The sequence below is a fragment of the Typopeltis vanoorti genome, chromosome 1 (genome assembly GCF_054136105.1).
Source record: "Typopeltis vanoorti isolate ZY-2024b chromosome 1, IOZ_Tvanoo_1.0, whole genome shotgun sequence".
Lineage (NCBI taxonomy): Eukaryota > Metazoa > Arthropoda > Arachnida > Uropygi > Thelyphonidae > Typopeltis > Typopeltis vanoorti.
This window is the reverse complement of record NC_143549.1, coordinates 21,415,530-21,437,588: the sequence shown is the minus strand read 5'-3', so window position 1 is coordinate 21,437,588 and position 22,059 is coordinate 21,415,530. Positions and strand designations below refer to the sequence as shown.

At 36.5% G+C, this 22,059-nt stretch overlaps 1 protein-coding gene across 5 annotated transcripts in view; it reads right to left on the bottom strand.

The window, feature by feature from the left end:
* Positions 1-22,059, bottom strand: part of LOC150109825 (uncharacterized) — a 441,768-nt gene that overhangs the window by 285,119 nt on the left and 134,590 nt on the right. For all 5 annotated transcript variants that reach the window (XM_090414208.1, XM_090414244.1, XM_090414315.1 and 2 more), the window contains exon 5: positions 19,166-19,432. In XM_090414208.1, the coding sequence (XP_090270334.1) occupies positions 19,166-19,432 (267 nt within the window). The remainder of the gene's footprint in view (positions 1-19,165; positions 19,433-22,059) is intronic.

Below are 22,059 nucleotides of genomic sequence, written 5' to 3'. Positions count from 1 at the left end.
CAGCATAAATGACTATTATTCTTACTATACAAATGCATTTACACACAGAATGCATAAAAGATTAGCTAAACAAAAGTCATGGGAAGACTTTTGCAAAAACATAGAAAATAAATATCAGGAAGGTGGCAAAATATTCTGAAGGCTGCTGAAAAAGCACAGAAATGGAGGAAAGAGTGCCATAAAAGGAATTAGTGATGATAAAGGTGACATGAAAACTGGAGAAAAAGATATCCTTGATGTATAGAGTAATTACTTTGAAAAATCGCTACATGAAACAAGCAGTGACAGCACAGTGGTAAAAAACACTCAACAGGCATGCAATCAGAAATACATATCCATACTTGTTATGCAGTAGAAAAAAGCCATCAAAAGCTTGAAATGTGCAAAGGCAGCAGAAGCAGATGGTATTCAAACAGAAATGCTCAAGTATGGAGATATAAAAGTCTTCAGTGGCTGTACTGCATAGTTCAGAAGGCTTCAACAGAGGAACGAATTCCAGATGATTGGAGTAGAGCTTTCATAGTACCCATATACAAAAAGGGAAATAAAACAGAATGTGAGAATTACGGGGGCATTTCCCTACTGAATGTTCATGGTAGGATTTATGCAAGTATACTTGAGAAATGGTTGAGAAGGATTGTGGAAGTGAATCTTGATGAAGAACAAGGTGGATTCAGGCCAAATAAAGGCTGTCAGGATCAGATGTTCATTTTACGACAAATAGTTAAGAAATCGTGGAGTATAACAAAGGTCTGTATTTATGTTTTGTAGACCCATAAAAGGCATATGACAAGGTGCCAAGAGAAAAGCTATTCAAAATGCTACAGCTATATCGAGTCAGTGGGACATTATATCAGTTGTTTGCTGATGATGCAAAGTTGGGTAGAGCAATTGTGAGTGCACAGGATGTCAAAATTTTACAGGATGATTTGGACAGTTTGGAGGACTGGGCTAGGAAAAATGGATGTCAATTTAATGTGGCAAAGTGTAAGGTTTGGGGTGAAAAGAATAGCAGCAGTATATCGCATTGGTGGAACCATACTCCAGGAAATTGATGAGGCCAGGGATTTGGGAGTGTTGGTGGATAGGGAGTTGAAGTTTAGGGGGCACATTGCAAAAGTAACTAAAACAGCTCACCAAATCACTTGGCTTCTTAAAAATACTTTAACATGCAGAGACGAACAAGTTGTTGTTCCTCTGTATCGAGCCTTGATAAGACCCCATCTGGACTTCTGTGCCCAGTTATGGGCACCAGGGTTTCTTCGTGATGGGGAGGAAGTGGAGAGGGTCCAGAGACGAGTGACCAAGATGATAGCAGGTCTGTGGAATGAACCTTATGAGAATAGGTTGAAGATTTGTGGGTTGCAGAAATTGGACGATAGGCGAAGGAGGGGTGATATGATTGAGACATTCAAATTACTGAAGGGTTTTTATAAGATTGATCCAGAAGATATTTTTGAAAATATGACTGGTGGTGGGAGGACTAGGGGCCATGCATGGAAGCTGGGCAAGAGCGTGGTTGACAAGGGTGTTAGAGCTAGGTTCTTTACTTGGAGAGTGGTAAATGAGTGGAATAAGCTTCCAGAGTCTGTTGTGGGTGCTACGACCGTGAATGAGTTCAAGGCAAGGTATGATAGATACTGTGTGAATGTTGAATAGTTGTTCTTGACATGATGTTAGGGCCTCCCTCGATGAGTCTGTCGACTCCTTGGAGTTTCCCGGAACAATAATAATAATAATAATAATAATAATAAAATATAATATCAAGCAATACTTAGTCTTTATTTGAGTTGTAAGTCAACAGTTAGAAATTGAAGTACAGGAAAATTGTTTAATATTAAATCTGGTGTCTGACAAGGATATACATTATCCCTTCTGTTATTCATTATCTAGGATCACATTATGAAAAGCAGTATTAAACGACATATCAGAATTGGACATGTTAATCTCAGCTCTTTACTTCATGCAGATGATGTTAAAATTTTAAATAAACCCAGTCTACACGATTCCTTGACTGAATTGAATAACTGTTGTAATAAATTTGGCATGAAAATCAGTAATAACAAGAAAATAGGCAGAGACATTGAAAATATCAAATGCATCATGAATGAAGAACCTATAGAGCAAGTAAAACATTTCAGGTACTTAGGCACAATTTTTAGTGAAGATGGCAAGTAAAATATGGAAATAGACAACAAAAATCAGCATAACTGGTAGGGTAGGAAGTCAACTGAATAAATTTATATGGAATAGGAAATTAGCTGTATACAAGACAGTGTTCAAACCAATTTTAACTTATAGATCTGAGAGCTGGGTTAGAAATAAAACACTTCACCAAAAACTAGAGACCACAGATATGAGAGTCCTGAGAAAGATTAGTGGTGTGGATAGTTGGCATCAATGGCAATATCATATTAAAAATGAGGATATTAAGAAACAATTTGACATTGTTAGCATCCAGGAATGTTAGCAGAGCTAATCTCAGGTAGTATGGTCACTTAAATAGAATGGGAGAGGAAAGATTAGGAAAACAAGTGTTCTCTGCCAGGTTGGCAGGAAAAAGACCCAGAGGAAGACCAATAGATAGGAGGATTGATACAGTAAAAAGTGCCTTGAAGACAGAAATATAAGATCTAATAATACTGGAGTCGTGACAGATAACAGATTGATTTGGAGAAAAATTGTTGATAGGAAGTTAGTAATGATGTAAGTGCTTCATGTAGTACTATCATAATATCCTGTACACTCCTTGATGATGATGATGCATGGCTACCATAAGCCAACGTGTTCAGTAATGTTGAAAAGTTTGCACTGCACCAATAATGTCAACTGATAATTGACATTCGTGAGATTAATACTTGGTAATATCACTGGATTATTATCAAGTATTAATCTTGTAATGATACAAGAATTCAGAAAATTTTCTGAAAAGAAAAATTAATTTAGTTATATCTGGAAATACAGGAGTGATACTGAATAGTTATCACCATCAAATTCCTGATATGTGAAATCCAAGAGATTGAACAGGATATTGATAGAACTCCAATATCATTACTAACTTATAGCTGGCAGTTTACCTTCAAATTAGAATATCACTTATCAACACTGCAATATTGTCAGATCTTATATTTCTATTATTATTATTATTATTATTTCGGGCGACTCCAGGAGTCCTTGGACTCATCGAGGGAGGCCCAAAACATCATGTCCACACAACTATGCGATTACATTCTCACTGTATCTATCATACCTTGTCTTGAACTCGTTCACCGTGATAGCACCCACAACAGACTCTGGCAGCTTATTCCAATCATTTACCACTCTTGCCCAGCTTCCATAGGTGTCCCCTAGTTCTCCCACCACCAGTCCTGATCTCAAAAATATCCTCTGAATTAATCCTATAGAATCCCTTTAGCAATTTGAATGTCTCAATCATATCTCCCCTCCTCCGCCTATCAACTAGTTTCTGCAACCCACAAATCTTCAACCTGTTCTCATATGGTTCATTCCATAGACCTGTTATCATCTTAGTCACTCGCCTCTGGATCCTCTCCACCTCCTCCCCATCAAGAAGGAACCGAGGTGACCAAATCTGGGCACAGTAATCGAGATGAGGTCTTATCAAGGCTCGGTACAGAGGTACAATAACTTGCTTGTCTCTGCTCATCAAGGTATTTTTCAACAACCAAGTGAGTTGATGAGCTGATTTAGCTACTTTTGCAGTGTGCCCCCTAAACTTCATCTCCTTATCCACCAACACTCCCAAGTCCCTGGCCTCATCAATCTCTTGGAGTACAGTTCCACCAATGTGGTATACTGCTGCTAATTTTTTCACCCCAAAATGCATAACCTTACATTTTGTCAAATTAAATTGACATCCATTCTCCTTAGCCCAGAACTCCAATCTATGTAAGTCATCCTGCAAGACTTTGACATCTTCTGCATTCACTATTGCCCTACCCAACTTTGCATCATCAGCGAACAAATGAATTGTTCCACTTAGATCCTTCCCTATATCGTTAATGAACAGATTAAACAGCAGTCGTCCAAGAACAGAACCCTGCGGCACACCACTAGTCACAGGCCGTCTTTTGGACTCTACTCCTGAATAAACTACTCTTTGATATCTCTCCATCAACCAACCACCTATCCATCTCACTAACCCTATATCCATTCCCATATGTAGTTTACGGATTAGTATTCCATGTGGTATCCTGTCAAATGCCTTTGCCAGGTCCAGCAGTATCACTGTAAACCCATTTCCCTTATCCAGTTCAGCCGTCACCTTGTTATAAAACTTGAGCAAGTTACTGAAGCATGATCTACCCTTCACAAAGCCATGCTGTCCTCTGTACAGTATCTTGTTTTCATCAATCCATTGCTGTATTTTTCCCTTGACAACGACTCCTGATATGCTGATCGGTTGGTAATTTGCAACCGTAGTCTTGGATCCTCCTTTATGCAGTGAAACTATTTTCCCCTCTTTCCACACCTTCGGGATTAAACCAGACCTGAGATTCAGATTAAACAACATGGTCAAGGGCACTGATAATTCCTTGGCTGCTTCACGCAAGACCCGTGCTGGTATACCATCCAATCCCACAGATGTGTTCACATTAAGGTTCTGTAATAGACTAGTCACCTCCACTTCATTCATCACTATTCCCGTATAAACTAATGGTTCCTTCATATTTTCAATGTCACCACCTGGATGATATGCTTTTGCAAAGTGCATGCTCAGTAACTCTATCGAGTGATTCAGTGACCTCCTTACCATCGTCATTCCTTAAAATTATTTTGCCGTGTACAGTTTTTTTCTTGCTTGCAGCATATTGAAAGAACTGTTTTGGATTCTCTTTTGCTTGCAAAGCTAGTTTCCTTTCATAGTCCGCTTTTGCTTTTTTTACCACACTCGTTACCTTTCTGGCCTGCACTTTATACCGTTCGTGTGCCTGCAGGTCACCCCTTTCTTTAAATTCCCTCCACAGTTGTTTCTTTCTTTGCAGCTCAAGTTTAATGGTGTTATTCATCCATTTAACCCCTACTTGTTTTACTATTCAGACCCTAGGTATACAATCAGCCATTACCTCCTGTAAATGCTCCTTGACCACTTCCCATGCTCTATCGACGTCCAGCCCTTGCAGTTGTACATGCCATGGCACTGATCCAAGCAATCTCCTAAGCTTGTCATACTTGCCAGCACGGTAATTCCACATATACCCTGTCTTAATCGAAAATTCCACACCTTTAGCCACCTCTCAGGTCAAGACCTTATGATCACTCTCACCAATAGGTGGCAACATGGTCATATTCATTACAGTCAAATTCTCAGATGCTATTACCAGGTCAAGCACTCTTACACCCCTAGTATTTTCAATTACATGCTGTCTCAGATAGTTATCCCTTAATAATTGAATAAAATCCTTTTCCTTCCTCACATGTGTCCTCTCCTCCTTCCAATCAATGTTGCCATAATTAAAATCCCCCATAATAATTACCCTCCTTCTACTCATTTCATCAATTTCCCTATGCATACTATCTCCACCATCTATTCCATCACCTGGTCTATAGCAGCACCCAACTGTATATTTTATTCTGCCAGTCTCAATCTCACACCAAATAGCCTCAAATGAGCTCCTTGCACTATCCTGCGATACAACTTCAATTCTCCTTGGCTGCAGTTCATCAGCTATCATCAACAATACCCCTCCCCCCATTTTATTCTCTCTGTCCCTCCTAAACACACTATAACCTACATTCTATCCCACTAACTATATCTTCTTCCGTCAGCCATGTTTCACTAATGCCAATAACCTGTGGCCAGGAAGAGCCAATCAAGGCCAAAAATTCTTCCTTCTTGTTCCTAATACTCCTGGCATTAGTATACATGAAATGCAGTGATCCCTTAGTCCCACCCCTATATTGATAGGTTATTCTAAATGACCCATTCCCATTTTTTGTCCTTAGTGCTGGCTCGGGTACATTATATACATTCTTACACTCATCTGTCTCACTGATGTCTGCATATCCATCCCCCCCCCCCCTCCTTGGCAGTTCTAGTTTCCCTGGTTTTGCACATCCATTTTCACTTCATTCAGCAACACTCTTTCCAGTCTCCACACACCAAGTCCATTCAAATGCAGGCCATCCATCTTGTATAAGTCCTTTCGCCCTTCAAACTCATTCCACACGTCCACGAATTCCACATCACACCGTCTGCATAACCTACGCATAATGTCATTTGCGATTATGGCCCTCCTCCTAAACTCCTCTCTGTCATACCGTGGCAACAGACTAACCATTCTAACTCTGTCACTCTTTTCTTTCGCTACCTTTAACAATACTTTCAAGTCCTCTCTCATAAAAAATTTATCACCTTTCAATTCATTCGTACCCACCACAATTATTAATTCTTTCACCCTCTGTTTTTGCACTCTAATACTCTCACTTACATCCTTAAATTTCGCACCCGGTAAGTATGATTTAGCTACACTGCCATCTATCACCCCTCTTAATAACAAGTCACCATACAACACTCTTTCCTTCATTTCAGAAACTCTCTCATTCTTGCACTGTTTTTTTACGTTAGCCGAATCACTCTGGAAAGAGTTTTGCAGGTGCTCTAATTGCCGCTGCGCATTTTGTATCACTGTGCGCAACCTAGCGATCTCACTTCCTACAAATAATTCCTCATTATTTTTATCATTTAAACCATTTTCTCTCTCAGTATGGTTGCTTTCACTCTTTCTTAGATCACCGCTCTCATTGCCATCTTGTACATCGCAATTCTCTATCAAGCCACTATTTTCACTCACATTCTGGCAATTCTGGCTTTCTTCAACCATAACTATCTCACTACCTGACACATACTTCAACTCCTCACTTTGCTTACACTTTCTGCACATTCTCCCACCACTATCACTTTCAATCCAAATTCCAGCCTCATTTGGGAATGCATACATCCCACACACATCACATTGGACAAACCCTCTCACATTATGGTTTTTGTACAATGGCGTCGTATTTTTGGACGCCATTATCTTACGTCGCATTGGCGCCATATTCAAATCTATGAAACGTAACGTTATATACTAAATTAAATAACGTAATTCACACCAAAATCCCACAGACACAACAAGCTACCAAAATTAGGCAATATTACGTTATGATTTTAACCTATATTCTAATTTTTACTCAAAATTGTACTTAGCTTTCGGGAGCTCTCTGAAAACACAACCATTCGTCTGGCCCTCTAGCAGGCAACGATGTTGCTGTTCTTCTTCTGGGTCTTTTTTTCCTACCATACTGCAGCATCAAACATATATTTTGCTAACTTTTCCTCTCTCGTTCTGTTTCTCAAAGTCTACAACTCTACGTGACCCACACTACTTAGGATTGGCTCTGCTTACACGTTCTTAAATGCCAACAATGTCAGGTTATTCCTAAAATTTTCTCATTCAATGTAATTCTGCCGTGGATGCTATCTGTCCTCTCCTAATTTTTCAACTTTCAAACCTATGGTCTCTAGGCTTTGATCAACTCTCAGAACCATAAGTTAAAATTTGTTTGAATACTGTCAATATACTTCTAATTTAGTGTTTTCCTCATTTCTCCTCTAATTCCATATAATTTTTTTTAAATCCCATCCCCATCATACTAGCTTTGCTTATTCAATTGTCTATATCTATACTTATTTGCTATCTTCATCAAAAATTTTTGCTTAAATAAAGTTGTGCCTAAACAACTCTACACGTGAAATTCAATCATAAAAATACAATAAAGGAAAAATAATAATAATAAAAATATCCCCCCTCCCACAAGATTACACCAAAATTTCTTCCAATAAAAAACACTTCCATATCCATTTCACCAACATTCAAGGTATTAATACACCACCACCACCATTTACAGACATCAAATAAGTTGTTAGGCATTAAGTCATGCATGTTGGATATAGTATAATTTTTTTAAAAAAATAATAAATAAAAAAATACAGCTTCACATGTAATAGAAAATTAAATAGAATTTATTACCCCTATATATTCTGCTCAATATGTCATAAGCTTCATTCAGGGAGAAGGCAGAACTGGTAACAACATTTAAATTCTGAATGGAAGAACAAGTCATACAGCATGTGTATAATATGTGTCTTGCTCGCAGTTGTACAGTATGAAGAAACACTATTATAGTTCAGAAATGTGGGTATAGATGCATAATTAATTAATATAAATTATAAACAGTTAACAGCAACCATTTACCAAAATGCAGATAGGCAGAATCTGTCTGATTAAGATTAGGATGGTGGCATAGGGCTTCACATAATTCAAAAACTAGATGATATCGATGGTATGAGAAGCACAACCTGAACCTTTATATTCCAAAAATCTTATATAATCTTGGTGTTCTCGGATTCTAATATTGGATCTAATATTCACTATTCAATGGGGGGGGGGGTGAAACAGTTCTAAAATAAGAAACAAACCTTGGGGTCTCAGTCGCAAAAGAAAACTCTGAAGAAAATATTGATTGATTCTGATAGGGAGGTATGTGATTAAGTTCTCTGGAAGGATAGAAAAATAAGATCACCATGGTGAACACAAAAAGTTAAAGCAGTCCTGGAAAAACAGAAAGCATAGCAAAAGTTCCTAGCTATCAATCAGCAGATGCCCTAAAAGAATCGCTAAACTATGTATAAAAGTGGCTAAGCAAAAATTCATAGTTAAGACCAGTAAGACATAAATATGTGTAAAGTCACATGGATAGAAGACACAAGATAAGAAAAGCAGCACTATGTTACTGTTCATGCCTATATCTTTATGCTGGTTCAGAACAGTAAATACAGAGGATATGAAATAGAAAGTGATGATCACAATTGAGTTTTGAGCAGGATAAAGAATTTCATATAGAAAAAAGTTCTAAAAAAAAATGAAAACCAGGAAGCTTGCAAAGGTGAACTGTAGCAATATACAAATATGTCAAAAGAAATATGAATGAATTTGAGAAGCAAGAAACAAACCTTCATGTGACAAACTATGAATAAAACTGATTGTGATGGATTCAGAGAGGTGTGTGGTGAAGTTATCTTCAGCGAATTCCATGGTGGACCAAAAAGGCAGTAAGAAAAAAGAAAAAAAAATATTGAAAGTTCCTAATAGGTCACCATTTACTAAGAAGGAATTCTAAGAAAGCAATGTGTAAAGAGTAGCTCATGTTCATGAGAAAGATTATGGTGAGAATATACACTGATATTATCATAACCATTATACCAAACATAATAAACTTACTCACTAGACCAAAATACAAAAACCACCATAGGAAACTCCATTATAAGCTTACTCATTAAAGCAAACTACTTAAAGGTGTCAACCATAGACAATACTGGGCTAAAGGAAATCCACCATAACAATTTAAGTGGCCAGCAAGATTTTGCTATAATGAGTCTACTGTACACAACAATAGCTGAAATGTAGCAAAATGTTCTAGAGACTATTGAAAAAACTTATCTTCTTTTTCATCTATGATCTCTTGTGCTTTTAAGAGTCGAGATTTTGCCAAAGAGATTTCCATGCTGTCCTGTCCAAAGCTTGTTTGTTTTGCTTCTTTCCGGTTAATTCCCTTCTTTCCCAATTTTAATTCAATTTCCTTTTGCCAACCTTTCCTGGATCTGTGTATGCTTCTTTTTCCTATTTTCTGGTTTCATACACAGTTTTTGCTATTCTTCCTTCTTCCATTCGATTAAGATGTCCAAACCACCTCATTTGGGCTTGTGTTATGAATTGGTTCAGAGGTGCAACTTGAAGGCCGTCTCTTATAGTTTGATTTCTTATTTGGTCTAGTCTTGTTTTTTGTGCCACTTTCCTAAGATATTTCATTTCAATTGTTTGTAGTTTATTTGTGTTTCCTGTTGATAAACACCATGACTCACAACTGTATGTTAATGTTGGTAGAAACACTGAACAGTGCACTGCCATTTTGGTATTCTGGTTGACTTCTTTCTTATCTAGGAGTGGGCCTTTCATTGCATAGAAAGAAACTTATGCATGGAGAAATAAATGTGTAAAATGAATCATACATGATACAGGTGACATGAAAACCGAAGACGTTCAAGAAACTATTCAAATGAAAAAAATAAACACTAGTGATAGAAAATTCAAAATATAAATATTTAATATGAAACAAAAAGCTAAGCAATCTTTAGCAAAAAGTAGATCCTTTTTTAATTACTAGACTTAAACAGTCGAATTTCATTAGGTTTAAAAAGAAGGATATTAATTAACATACCTGTGTCTTGAAGGTAAGAAAGATGAAAACATGACTATAGACTTGACTGGTCCCGAGATAGTATGCAATTTAAAGTGGTGGGTACAAGATAGCAATAAATTTAGAAAATAAAAAAGATAGACAAGAATTTCAAAACCAATGAGAAATAGGAATGCTTAAGGATCAAAGCTGTATAACTGAGAGGAGACCTCCACATAGCCTTTAAAGGAATGCAGAGAACCGACCAAGGCTTCTGACCTAATGTCCAATCCTCACCTTCTCATGGTGCACCCTGTTGGGTATCTACTTGGATACTGAATGAACGAGGATGGGCTGGCTATTTGGGATTTAGCCGAACAAATTGTATTCTTATTGGTTAAACCAAAATAAACAATGATGGTACAACATGACAAAATTTCACGCCGGCTGGGGCGTTGCCCGGTTAAACAACGCTCACATTGTTTTTGCCAGGGAACCAGGGCGAAAAGTCAGCTAGTGGAACAAATCTGAAAACACACCCCAACTCAACATCACCAGAGATCAGTACTATCAACATAAGAAGCCTGAATGGCAAAGAAATGGAGCTAGCTGAGGAATTAGATAAGTACCAGATCGACATAATAGGGGTGACTGAAACAAAAAAGACAAAAACTGGTGAGATCTTTCTGAGCAATAAATACAAAATGTTATATTCAGGCAATGACAATCAAGGAAAAGAAGGAGTAGCCATAGTATTCAACACGAAATACGAGGCTCTTGAATGGCAGTCATTCTCAAGTAGAGTAATGTGGACAAATATGAGAACGGGGAACTGGACAATGAGACTTATTTGTGCCTATGGTCCCACAGAAGGTTCTACTAAGGTAGAAGTGGAGGAATCTTTTGATGCTTTAGAAAAAGCAACTGACACAATGAAAAAGGAAAAGTTGGTCCTTGTTGTGGATCTAAATAGTAGAGTAGGAAATGATTGTGAGACATACAAAAATATTTTGGGAAAATTTGGAGAAAAGAGCAAAGCTAATAATAATGGCAAATATCTGTTGGATTTCTGCTCAGGACATGGACTGGTTATTACTAACACCATGTTCCAACATAAAAATGTGCACAAATTCAGATGGAGAGAAGAGGCAAGGAATAAGAAAAGTCTCATTGACTATGTTATTGTTGATAGTGATGTTTTCTCCCTGGTGCAGGACACCAGAGTGTACAGAGGACTTGAAATTGGAAGTGATCACATTTAGTCTGGAGCAGGATAAAATTCAATTTCATATTGAAAAGAATAACATGTAAGAAAGTTTTAAAGCAAATCAAAGTTGAGCAGCTCTCAGATGTAAACTGTATACTAAAATACACAAAGATTATTGAAGAAAAAATGAAAGAATTTGAGAACAGGAATCAATCCTTGGAGATTCAGTGGCAAGCCTTGAAGAAAACCCTGATTGATTCAGCCAGAGAGGCATGTGGTGAGGTTGTCTGCAAGGATAGAAAAATCAGAACTCCATGGTGGACACAGGAAGTTAAAGAGGCAGTGAAGGAAAAGAAGAAAGCATATCAAAAGTTCCTGGCAAATAAGTCAGCTTGTGCTCTTAGAAAATACAGAGACAAATGCAAGAATGCTAAACACTGTGTAAAACTAGCTAAACAAAGGTCATGGGAGGACTTTGGCAAGAATACAGAAAATAAATATCAAGAAGGTGGCAAAAGATTCTGGAGGTTGATGAAGAAGCTTAGGAATGGAGGAAAGAGTGCTGTGAAAGGAGTTAGAGATGATAAAGGTGACATCAAATCGGAAGAAAAAGATATCCTTGAAGAATGGAGTAATTACTTTGAAAAACTGCTAAATGAAACAAGCAGTGATGACAGCACAGTGGTAAAAAAACACTGACCAGGCATGCAGTCAGGAATACATATTCATACTTGAAGTAGAAAAAGCCATCAAAGGCTTAAAATGTGGAAAGGCAGCAGGAGTAGATGATATTCGACCAGAAATGCTTAAGTATGGTGGTATAAAAGTCTTACAGTGCCAGCACTGCATAGTTCAGAAAGCCTGGACAAAGGGACGAATTCCCTATGATTGGAGTAGAGTTCTCATAGTACCCATATATAAAAAGGGAAATAAAACTGAATGTGATAATTACAGAGGTATTTCCCTACTGAGTGTTTTCCTGGCAAGATCTATGCAAGTATACTTGAGAAACGATTGAGTGTGGAAGAAAAGCTGGGTGAAGAACGAGCTGCATTCAGGCCAAATAGAGGCTGTCAGAATCAGATTTTCACTTTACGACAAATAGTTGAGAAAACATGGGAATATAACAAAGATCTGTTTGTTTTGTCGATTTGGAAAAGGCTTATAAAAAGATGCCAAGAGAGAAGCTATTCAATACGCTACAGTTATATGGTCTCAATGGGGCATTATATCAAGCAATACTTAGTCTTTATTTGAGTTGTAAGTCAGCAGTTAGCATTGAAGGAAGTATAGGAAGATGGTTTAATGTTAAATCTGGTGTGAGACAAGGATGTACATTTTCCCCTCTGTTATTCATTATCTATATGGATCGCATTATGAAGGAAAGTGGTATTAAACATGATATCAAAATTGGAGATGTTGATGTCAGCTCTTTGCTTTATGCGGATGATGTTATACTTCTAAATAAATCCGCTACAAGTCTGCAAGATTCTCTGACTAAATTGAATAACTGTTGTAATAGATATGGTATGAAGGTCAGCAATAAAAAGACAAAGACAATGAAAATAGGCAGAATCATTGAAAATGTCAACTATGTTGTGAATGGAGAACCTGTGGAACAAGTAAAACATTTCAGTTACTTTGGCATGATTTTTAGTGAAGATGGTAAATTAAATATAGAAACAGACAACAGAATCAGCAAAGCTGGTATGGTGGGAAGTCAATTGAATAAATTCATATGGAATAAGAGAGAAATTAGTCGGAACACTAAATTAGCTATACAAGACGGTGTTCAAACCAGTTTTAACTTATGGATCTGAGAGCTAAGTGTTCACGCCTATAATCTTTGTCAGGACTCTCATGATATGAGAGTCCTGACAAAGATTATAGGCGTGAACAGATGGCATCGATGGCAGTATCATATTAAAAACGAGGATATTAGGAAAGAACTTGACATTCTCAGCATCCAGGAATGTATTAGTAGAGCTAATCTCAGGTGGTATGGTCACTTAAACAGAATGGGCGAAGAAAGATTAGCAAAACAAGTGTTCTATGCCACGTTGGCAGCAAAACGACCCAGAGGAAGACCAAGATATAGGTGGATTGATACGGTACAAGATGCCTTAGACGATAGAAATATAAGATCTGATAATGTCGCAGTCTTGACAAGTAACAGACTGATTTGGAGGAAAATTGTAGATAGGAAGTTAGTAATGATGTAATTTTTTTCGTGTAGTACTATCATATCCTGTACACCCCTTGAGTGTAAATGGCAGGAATTTGATGATGATGAGAAAAAAAGTTAAAACTGAAAAGATGAATTTATAAACTTTGGATTTTGAAAGAGCTGTCAATAAAAAATATTATATACATAAAAAGCCTGCAACAAACATAAAAAGTGTTTGTTGATGGCTTACTTCCATATAATAATTCTATTTCCATAAAACTAGCAAAAATGCTAAAAGAACATAAAATCAAAATAATATTTACCCCTTTATCCAGATCAATACTCGAACCACAAAACCTTTACATAGCTCACACTGTTTATTGGCTATGGTGAGATTGAAGTCATCTTACCATGGACAACATAAAAGTTAATTGAACAATGTACTGAGTAACACGTGCGAGATACTGAATTCCATAGTAGTCAAGCATCAGTTTTGTCATCACAAGTGCCCTCTTCAGATGACACACAAAAAGTGGTTTTTACTGTTTTGTCTACTAGTTTTCATGTTTACATCTACAGAAATCCTGCAATTAGGATGCAACGTGACATTGTTAATTAAATAAACGTTATCATCTTGCTGGTATTCTGCCTTATTATTATTATGGGTTACTCCAAGGAGATATTAGACTCATCGAGGGAGGCCCTAAACATCATGTTAGGAACTATCCAACATTTGTGCAGTATCTCTCATACTTGGCTCATTCAGTTATGGTACCCAAAACAGACTCTGGCAACTAATCTACTCATTCACTACTCTCCAAGCAAAAAACATGGTTCTAACATCCTAGCTACCTACCTACACTCTTACCCAGTTTACATGGATGGCCCCCTAGTTCTCCCACACCTGTTCTGAAAAATTTCCTTCGAATTAATATTATAAAACCCCTCAGTAATTTGTATGCCTCAATAATATCACCCCTTTTCCATCTATCAACAAGTTTTTGTAACCCACAAATCTTCAACCTATCAAGTTTCATTCCATAGACCTGCTAACATCTTGGCCACTCGCCTCTGGATCCTCTCCACCTCCTCCTAATCACCAAGAAACTCTGGTACCCAGATCTGATCAGTAGTCAAGATGGGATCTCTTATCAAGGCCCAATAAAGACAAACAATAACCTGCTTGTCTCTGCTCATCAAGTATTTTTCAGTAACCAAATAATCTTATGAGCTGCTTTAGCCATTTTTGCTAAGTGTCCCTAAACATTAACTCCCTATCCACTAACACTCTCTTGGGCTTCATCAATTTCCTGGAGTACAGTTCCACCAATGTGGTATACAGCTGATAATCTTTTCAGCCCAAATGCATAACCTTACATTTTGCTACATTAAACTGACATCCATTCTCCTTTGCCCAGTTTGCCAAATCATCCTGCAAAATTTTGATATCATCTGTATTATCTATTGCTCTACCCAACTTTGCATCATCGGCAAATAACTGAACAGTTCATCTCAGATCCTTTCCTATATTATTAATGTACAAATTAAATAGTAGCAGTCCTAGAACAGAACCCTGCAGCATGGCACTAGTCACAGGTCTTCTTTTGGACTCTACTCCTGAATAAGCAATTCTCTGATATCTCTCCAACTGCCCTCCAATCCATCTCACCAACCTTATATCCATTCCCATCTGCTGCAGTTTACTAATTAGAGTTCCATGTGGTATCCTGTCAGAGGACTTTGCAAAGTCTGGCAGTATCACATGTAAACTCATAACCTTTTAAGCAACTTAGCTGTCACTGTATTATAATATGTGAGCAAGTTACTGAGTCATGAACTACCCTTCATAAAATTCAAAGGTGGACTAAGTTCACATCACGTTCCAAAGGTCGAAACCAGTCTGGATAGTGACCCTCCCTAGAATGCATAGCATTATACATGTCGCAAGGAGACGTGCTTTGCATTATGAGATACGAAGGAAAGTGATGAGAACTTAGTCCACCTTTGCCACGAGTTGCCCCAATTCCTGAAGATACCTCAAGGTGCAAACTTTGTTTGCTTACACTTGGATAAAGGATTCAACTAAATACATAAGTTGTAGTCTAACTAAGTGAAAAAAAATTCCAACATCTTTCTCCACATTCCTTTAAAGGCTATGTAGAGTTCTCCTCTCAGTTAGACAGCTTTGACCCTTAAGCATCTCTTTGTATGAGAAAAATCTTTATATGAGAAGAAAAAAAGTTGTGAATACAGAAAGACATGGCAGGAAGAAGGAACATTTTCAATTACTTTTGTAAGAGATATTTTATGGAGGCCTGAGGATTTTATTATCAAAGTCTGAACTCTTGTATCTCTAACTGTAAATAGAAAATATAGTTATCAATATTTTCCAAGAAAAGTATTTTTTCTACTGGGGATTTAAAGAAACTGCTTCTTTCAATTATATAGAAATAAGGAATATTAAAAATCCAACCTGATTTTAAAGCAGAATATATGTAGAAACTTTCAAAATTTTCAAAACAAAGTTTCAAAATTTTGACCAAACAGTTTATAATTCAATCCTTGACATTAGAGTTGCCTTAGTATTATCCTGAAAGCTATTTCAAACTAGTTGGTCTTCTTTAGAGACCATATAGAAACCTTAAGAGAGCAAAAACTGTCATTCAATATCAAAGCAATCTGATGTCAGAAAATTGTTCTCATAAGCTGTTCAAGCTTTGAAATCAGGTGGAATCTTTAATTCCCTATTTCTATATAAATTACATGAAGTGAAGCCTTATGGCTCTTTATCTGGTAATTGTTTCTTACTTTCATTTCTGAATTTAAGAGAAATTGATGTCCTTTCAACCAGCATGTTTGTGCCCAGATAAAATGTGATTTAATTTTTTTCTGATCTTGAGAAGAGTTTCTGTTGTTAAAGTTTCAGAATATTATATATTTATTTTTGATGTATCTTAATAATAATATTAAAAATGTTTTCCTTGTTTATATATGGAAACATGAAGACTAGAGTTAATTATTGTGGAAAATTAAGATTGATTTTTAAGATAAAAAGAGAATTATCATAGAAATAAACATATCTAGGAACTATCTCTCTCTCTCTCTGTGTGTGTGCTCGTCTAGATTTCAGTATAGAAATCTGATACCACCTTCAGTGCATAGAACTATCTCTCTCTCTCACACACACACACATTTTACAATTGCACAAGTTGTAAAGATTTAACTAAAATGTCCTACAGTTAACTACGAAGTGCATCCAGAAAGTAAGATATGTTTAGAATTTACTATCAAATAAGATATGGGAGAGGGATTATACATGTGTGGTAGCACAGAGTGGCTCGCCAGCTAGTTGTTGACCATTTTACTTTCATTCCATTATTGTTTGTTGTCTTCTATGAATAATTTATAATGAGTGCTGTGATAAAAAAAATCCCAGCAGTTGTGAGTTTCTTGGTGTGATAGGTTTTTGTGCTCAGAAAACAATGCTGCTGCAGAAATTCACTGATGACTGTGTAAGGTTTATCAGCTTAATGTAACGAGTGAGTAAGGTTAGGTGATAGTATCATTTGTTTAAAGGGGCACAACAGCATTCAAGATGAAGAGCACGGTGGATGACCAAGTGGTGACAAAGGATTTGGTGGAAATGATACCACTCCCTAACCTTACTGTCACTCATTACGTTAGGCCATAAACCTTACACTATTGAAATTATTCAATAGTGGAACGAAAATGAAATGGTCAACAGCTAGCCAAAGCCACTTTATGCTACCATGCATGCATGACCCCCCCCCCTCTTCAATATCTTATTTGGCAGTAAATTCTGAATGGACCTTACCTTCTGACGCACCTCATATTAAGTGCACTAAAAATGTATCTAATATATCTAGGCCACATGGCCAAATAGCAAACACATTAACTAGATTAACACATCTAAACCAGTGGTTTGAGCATGACTGTGTGTGTGTGTGGCTTAAATCATTACAAGCCAGCAGGACTAATCAGCTTTAAAACATTCCCTACATCTCAACAAGTATGGCTGTATCAATTTACTAAAAATCTGAGAAACACTCAGTTTAAAATCTAATTAATCCTTGTTAACATCTCTTTTATCGAAGAGATAGCACAAATTAGACTTTAGTTCTTTGTTTGTTAATTTTAACTGTTCCCACTATAAACTTAACTATTGCAGTTTGCATACTATGACAAGCTGTTTGTGCTCTGAAGATGTTAGGTATAAAATTAGCGACATATCAGCAAATAAGTAAATAAATATATTATTTTCGTTCATGACAGCGTGTGCCCAGGCTTACACTTGTTATATCAAACAATCAAACATCATCCTGTATGTATCCCCCTTCTTACATCTTAAAGATAGGCTATGTAATGCTCTTTACCACACATAATTGTAGCATTTGAAAAGCTTTCCTCTTGGCACCTAGTCATACGTTTTTTTTTTTTTTTTTTTTTTTTTTTTTTTAACAGATTTGCAGAACTTAACACCCTGAAACAATGACTCCAATATTAGCATCATAGAAAGCCTCCATATTCTGATGACAGTTTTTAGAAGAAAAATATTTCAAATGCCTCAGCAGAATCCAAGAGTATCACAGTACATCCATTTCTTTAATCTAATTTGGCTGTAACATTGCTATAAAAAATGTGAATAAATTGCTAAAACTTGACCTTCCATTATTAAGCCATGCTGTTCCTTGCAGAGTATAGCATGTCTGTCTACCCATTTCTGTATGCAAGTTCTTACCAACTTCTCTATAACCTTCACCATCAGAGATATGGACAGGTCAGTAGTTAGACACAACAGTTTTTGCACCACCCCAGTACAATGAAACTATCATACATTCCTTCCATTCTTGTGGTATATTTCCTGAGCCGAGATTCAAGTTACATAAACATGTCAAAGATAATCAATTCGGCTGAACATGCCTTTAGCATATGCTGATATCCCATCAGTCTCTATTGCTGAATTCTTATCCAGGTTATGCAACATTTCTTCAACCTCATTCTCATTCACTTCTAACTGTTCATCCAATGTAGTAGTAGCACTGTGAACCATGTTACATACATTTGGTTGATATATCTTAACAAAATAAGCACTCATTAACTGGACAACCTCATTAGCTTCTGACATTTGAGTACCATCTTCATTCAATAAAGTTATTCTTCACAATTCATAATTTCTTTTACTTGAGGCATAATGATAAAATTATTTTGAATTGCCTTTAGTGTGCATTGCCAATTTCTTTTCATACTCCTATTTAGCTTTCCATATTATACTTGTTACTTTTCTGAATATTTTGCAATTTTCATGAGATTTGTTTTCCATATGTATAGTCTTTCTATGATTTGTTTCATAGAAAGACTATTTGTTTCAATTTTTTTATAACTTTAATTCTAGGAAAATGCAGTCAGATTAACTGCACACATAGTAAATCTTTCTTTTTCCTCTTTACTTCCTAATCAAAAAAGAATTAAATTAAAAAGTTAGAGAAAAATTTGATAGAAATGCATAATCCTTGGTAATAATGACATCTTACCATGGGACCTGGAATGGGTCGTCCTCCCAATGGACCTGGAACGGGTCCAATACCAGGGTGTCCAGTCATGACACTGCCAGGACCAATTGGTGGTAACCTTGAAGGAGCAAACATGTTGTAATTTCCTTTGTCATTGAAACCAGGATGTATAAACCGACAAGAAGTTCCCCAAGTGCATTGGCCTCTACTAAAAAAGCGGCAGATGGGCCGAGGTTGAGCTTTCCTATTAGAAGTATCTTTAACCTCTCCCTCCTCCAAATCATCATCCTGTTAATGACAAAAAACAATTTATCATCACAAATTAAATAAGTTCATGTATAAGAAGAAAAATTCTAAGAAACTTAAGCATACATTCTTGAGATCACTTTAAACCTGAACAGGTATTAAATAAAGGCACCATGCTTTGTACCCATTTTTTTTAATTGGTGATAAGCTGTTCATTATTTAAAATAAACTGAACTAAGGTTATTTCAGATGATGAATTTTTCTGAATCTATTTTTATTGCTTTTTTTTATGAAATTCTATAAAATTTAATTTTTAGATGCTCTATATATTTAAAAATACATATAAAATACAGATTTTATACATGAAATATTGATAATTAGGCTACTATAAACATACTATATACACATAAAATAGATTGGTATGGTCAGACAATTAATAGCATGTACACATAACAGGTCACATGATGTATCTGAATGTCTTTAGCTGGTTGCATGACTTTCACTACCTAATGTGAGATCAACCAGTTTCCTGGGGAGGTTTGAAAAAATATCATGCATGGTCACCAGAACAGTCTATAGATTACTCAACACCTTTAGCTAAAGACCGATCTTCTGTGAGAGAGATGCAACATAAAAAAATAAGTAAATAAAATAGCATGAGTGAAACCTACCAAAAGGTTTGTGATAACCAAGGTTATGGGTCTATTAATTAACCCACAGGGTGAAGGTATACTGCACTTTGCATCAATGTATGATTTAGTAATTATTAATACCAACTGTCCATCAAGATCTTCAAAGATCTTGATGGATCTGCAAAATAAAACTGGTAGAAGAACAGCTCACCATGCAACACAGACTGTTGGTAACAGAGCTTCTGAAGGCGAACCCAGTGATGGCTCAAAGCTATGGAAAATCTCTCTCTTTTTTTTTTTTAGCATAAATTTGAAATGTATAAAGATCTTGTGAATTATCTGCATTTGAGAGGGATTTAAAGGCTTGGTGAATAATAAAATATGGCATGGCCTCCAATGATACATCACCAAACAGGCTACACACCATTTAGGCATATCAAAGGGAGCCTATTAAAGACAATGAGGAAAAAGGACAAATTTCATTTTCAAATAATGGCAGTAAACTAAAGCTGAAGAAGACTGCATTGGATATCAGGCAGCAGAGAAGAATGCAAGAAGAACTGTGGCACAAGCAAAATCTAGCAGTGTAGATGATTTTTATGTAGAACTCAAATGGGCCAAAAATGATAAGGAAATCTTCAAGATCACAAAACGAAGACATAGTAGTTCAAAACACATCAAGGCAGTCAAATATATAAAGAATGAATGGGGGGAGGGGTATTACTGCTGACATAAGACAGAGATGGAAGAGTATTACCATCACTTGTTAAATTAAACCCATCTTAGCAAAGTTCTGCCTGGCCTATCAACTACAGAAGGTCTGTGGCATAAAGAGAGAAAATGATAAATCAGAAGTAAAGAAAGCAATTGAAAGCAAATAACAAAGCAACAAAAACTGTTAATATCTCAGCTGAATTGTGGAAAAGGTTCAACAGGATCCTTGGAAAAAAGAATCTCATACATTCAAAATATGGGAGCAAGTGCTTAATCAGAGGTTTCAGGCATTAACAAATGTGACTGAAAATCAGTGTGGTTCATCTCAGGGGAATCCTCAATTGATGCCAATACATTTAATCAGAAATTTACTAAAAAGGCACAAAGATAACCAAAAGACTGCACCTAGTATTTATTAAAGGCTCAAAGAGGCCTTTGATTGGGTTCCATGGAAACTTAATATGACATGCATTGGGATCACAGAAGGTTTCAGAATATTATATTAACCAAGTGAAAGACATGTATCGGAATGTCACAATCAAAGTGAGAGGCCCAGCAGGAAGCAGTGAGGCCCAGCAGGAAGCAGTGAAGAACTGGAAATCAAGACTTTAGACTATTACTGCACATATGGAATGCTACACAAACATTGGCTGGATGAAATGGAGAGCATTATATGGAGTATTATGTGACATGCCAGTGCAAATATAAGGGAAGATATATAGCACAGCAGTATGACCAGCCATTATATACAGCACAAAATGTTGGCCTCTTAAGAAACAACAAGAACAGAAACTACACATCACTAAGATGGGCCAGAGGAGTTACTATGCCAGATAAAGTGCATAATGAACACATCTGTGGGAGTTTAAAGTTAGATCTATTACTGAGAAATAACTGGACACTATCTTGATGGTAAAAATTAAAAAAAGACCTCCTAATTTCCCAGCTATATCGACAACCCAGGACAGAATATCATGGTGATTATAGACTAGGAGAGCTGATCCCAAGTGAAATGGGATGGTGAGGAGAGACAAAGAAGATCAATTTTCAATTACACAGTCTGAATTCAAACACACCAATCAAAAAAAAAATGCCATATCACAGAGTTTCTCTCTCTTCCTATTTATCTTCTTTGACTAAAACTCTCTCTCCCAAACACACACAACTTCATTCTATGAAATGCATTTCTGTCTTATCACTCTCCTAATGCCAGCGACAATTTAGAACTTAGACACTTTTCTCATAATCATCATCAAATAAATGTAAAGTACCCTCAAGAGATGTACAGGATGCAATGATATGGAAGTGGAAATGGTACTACAG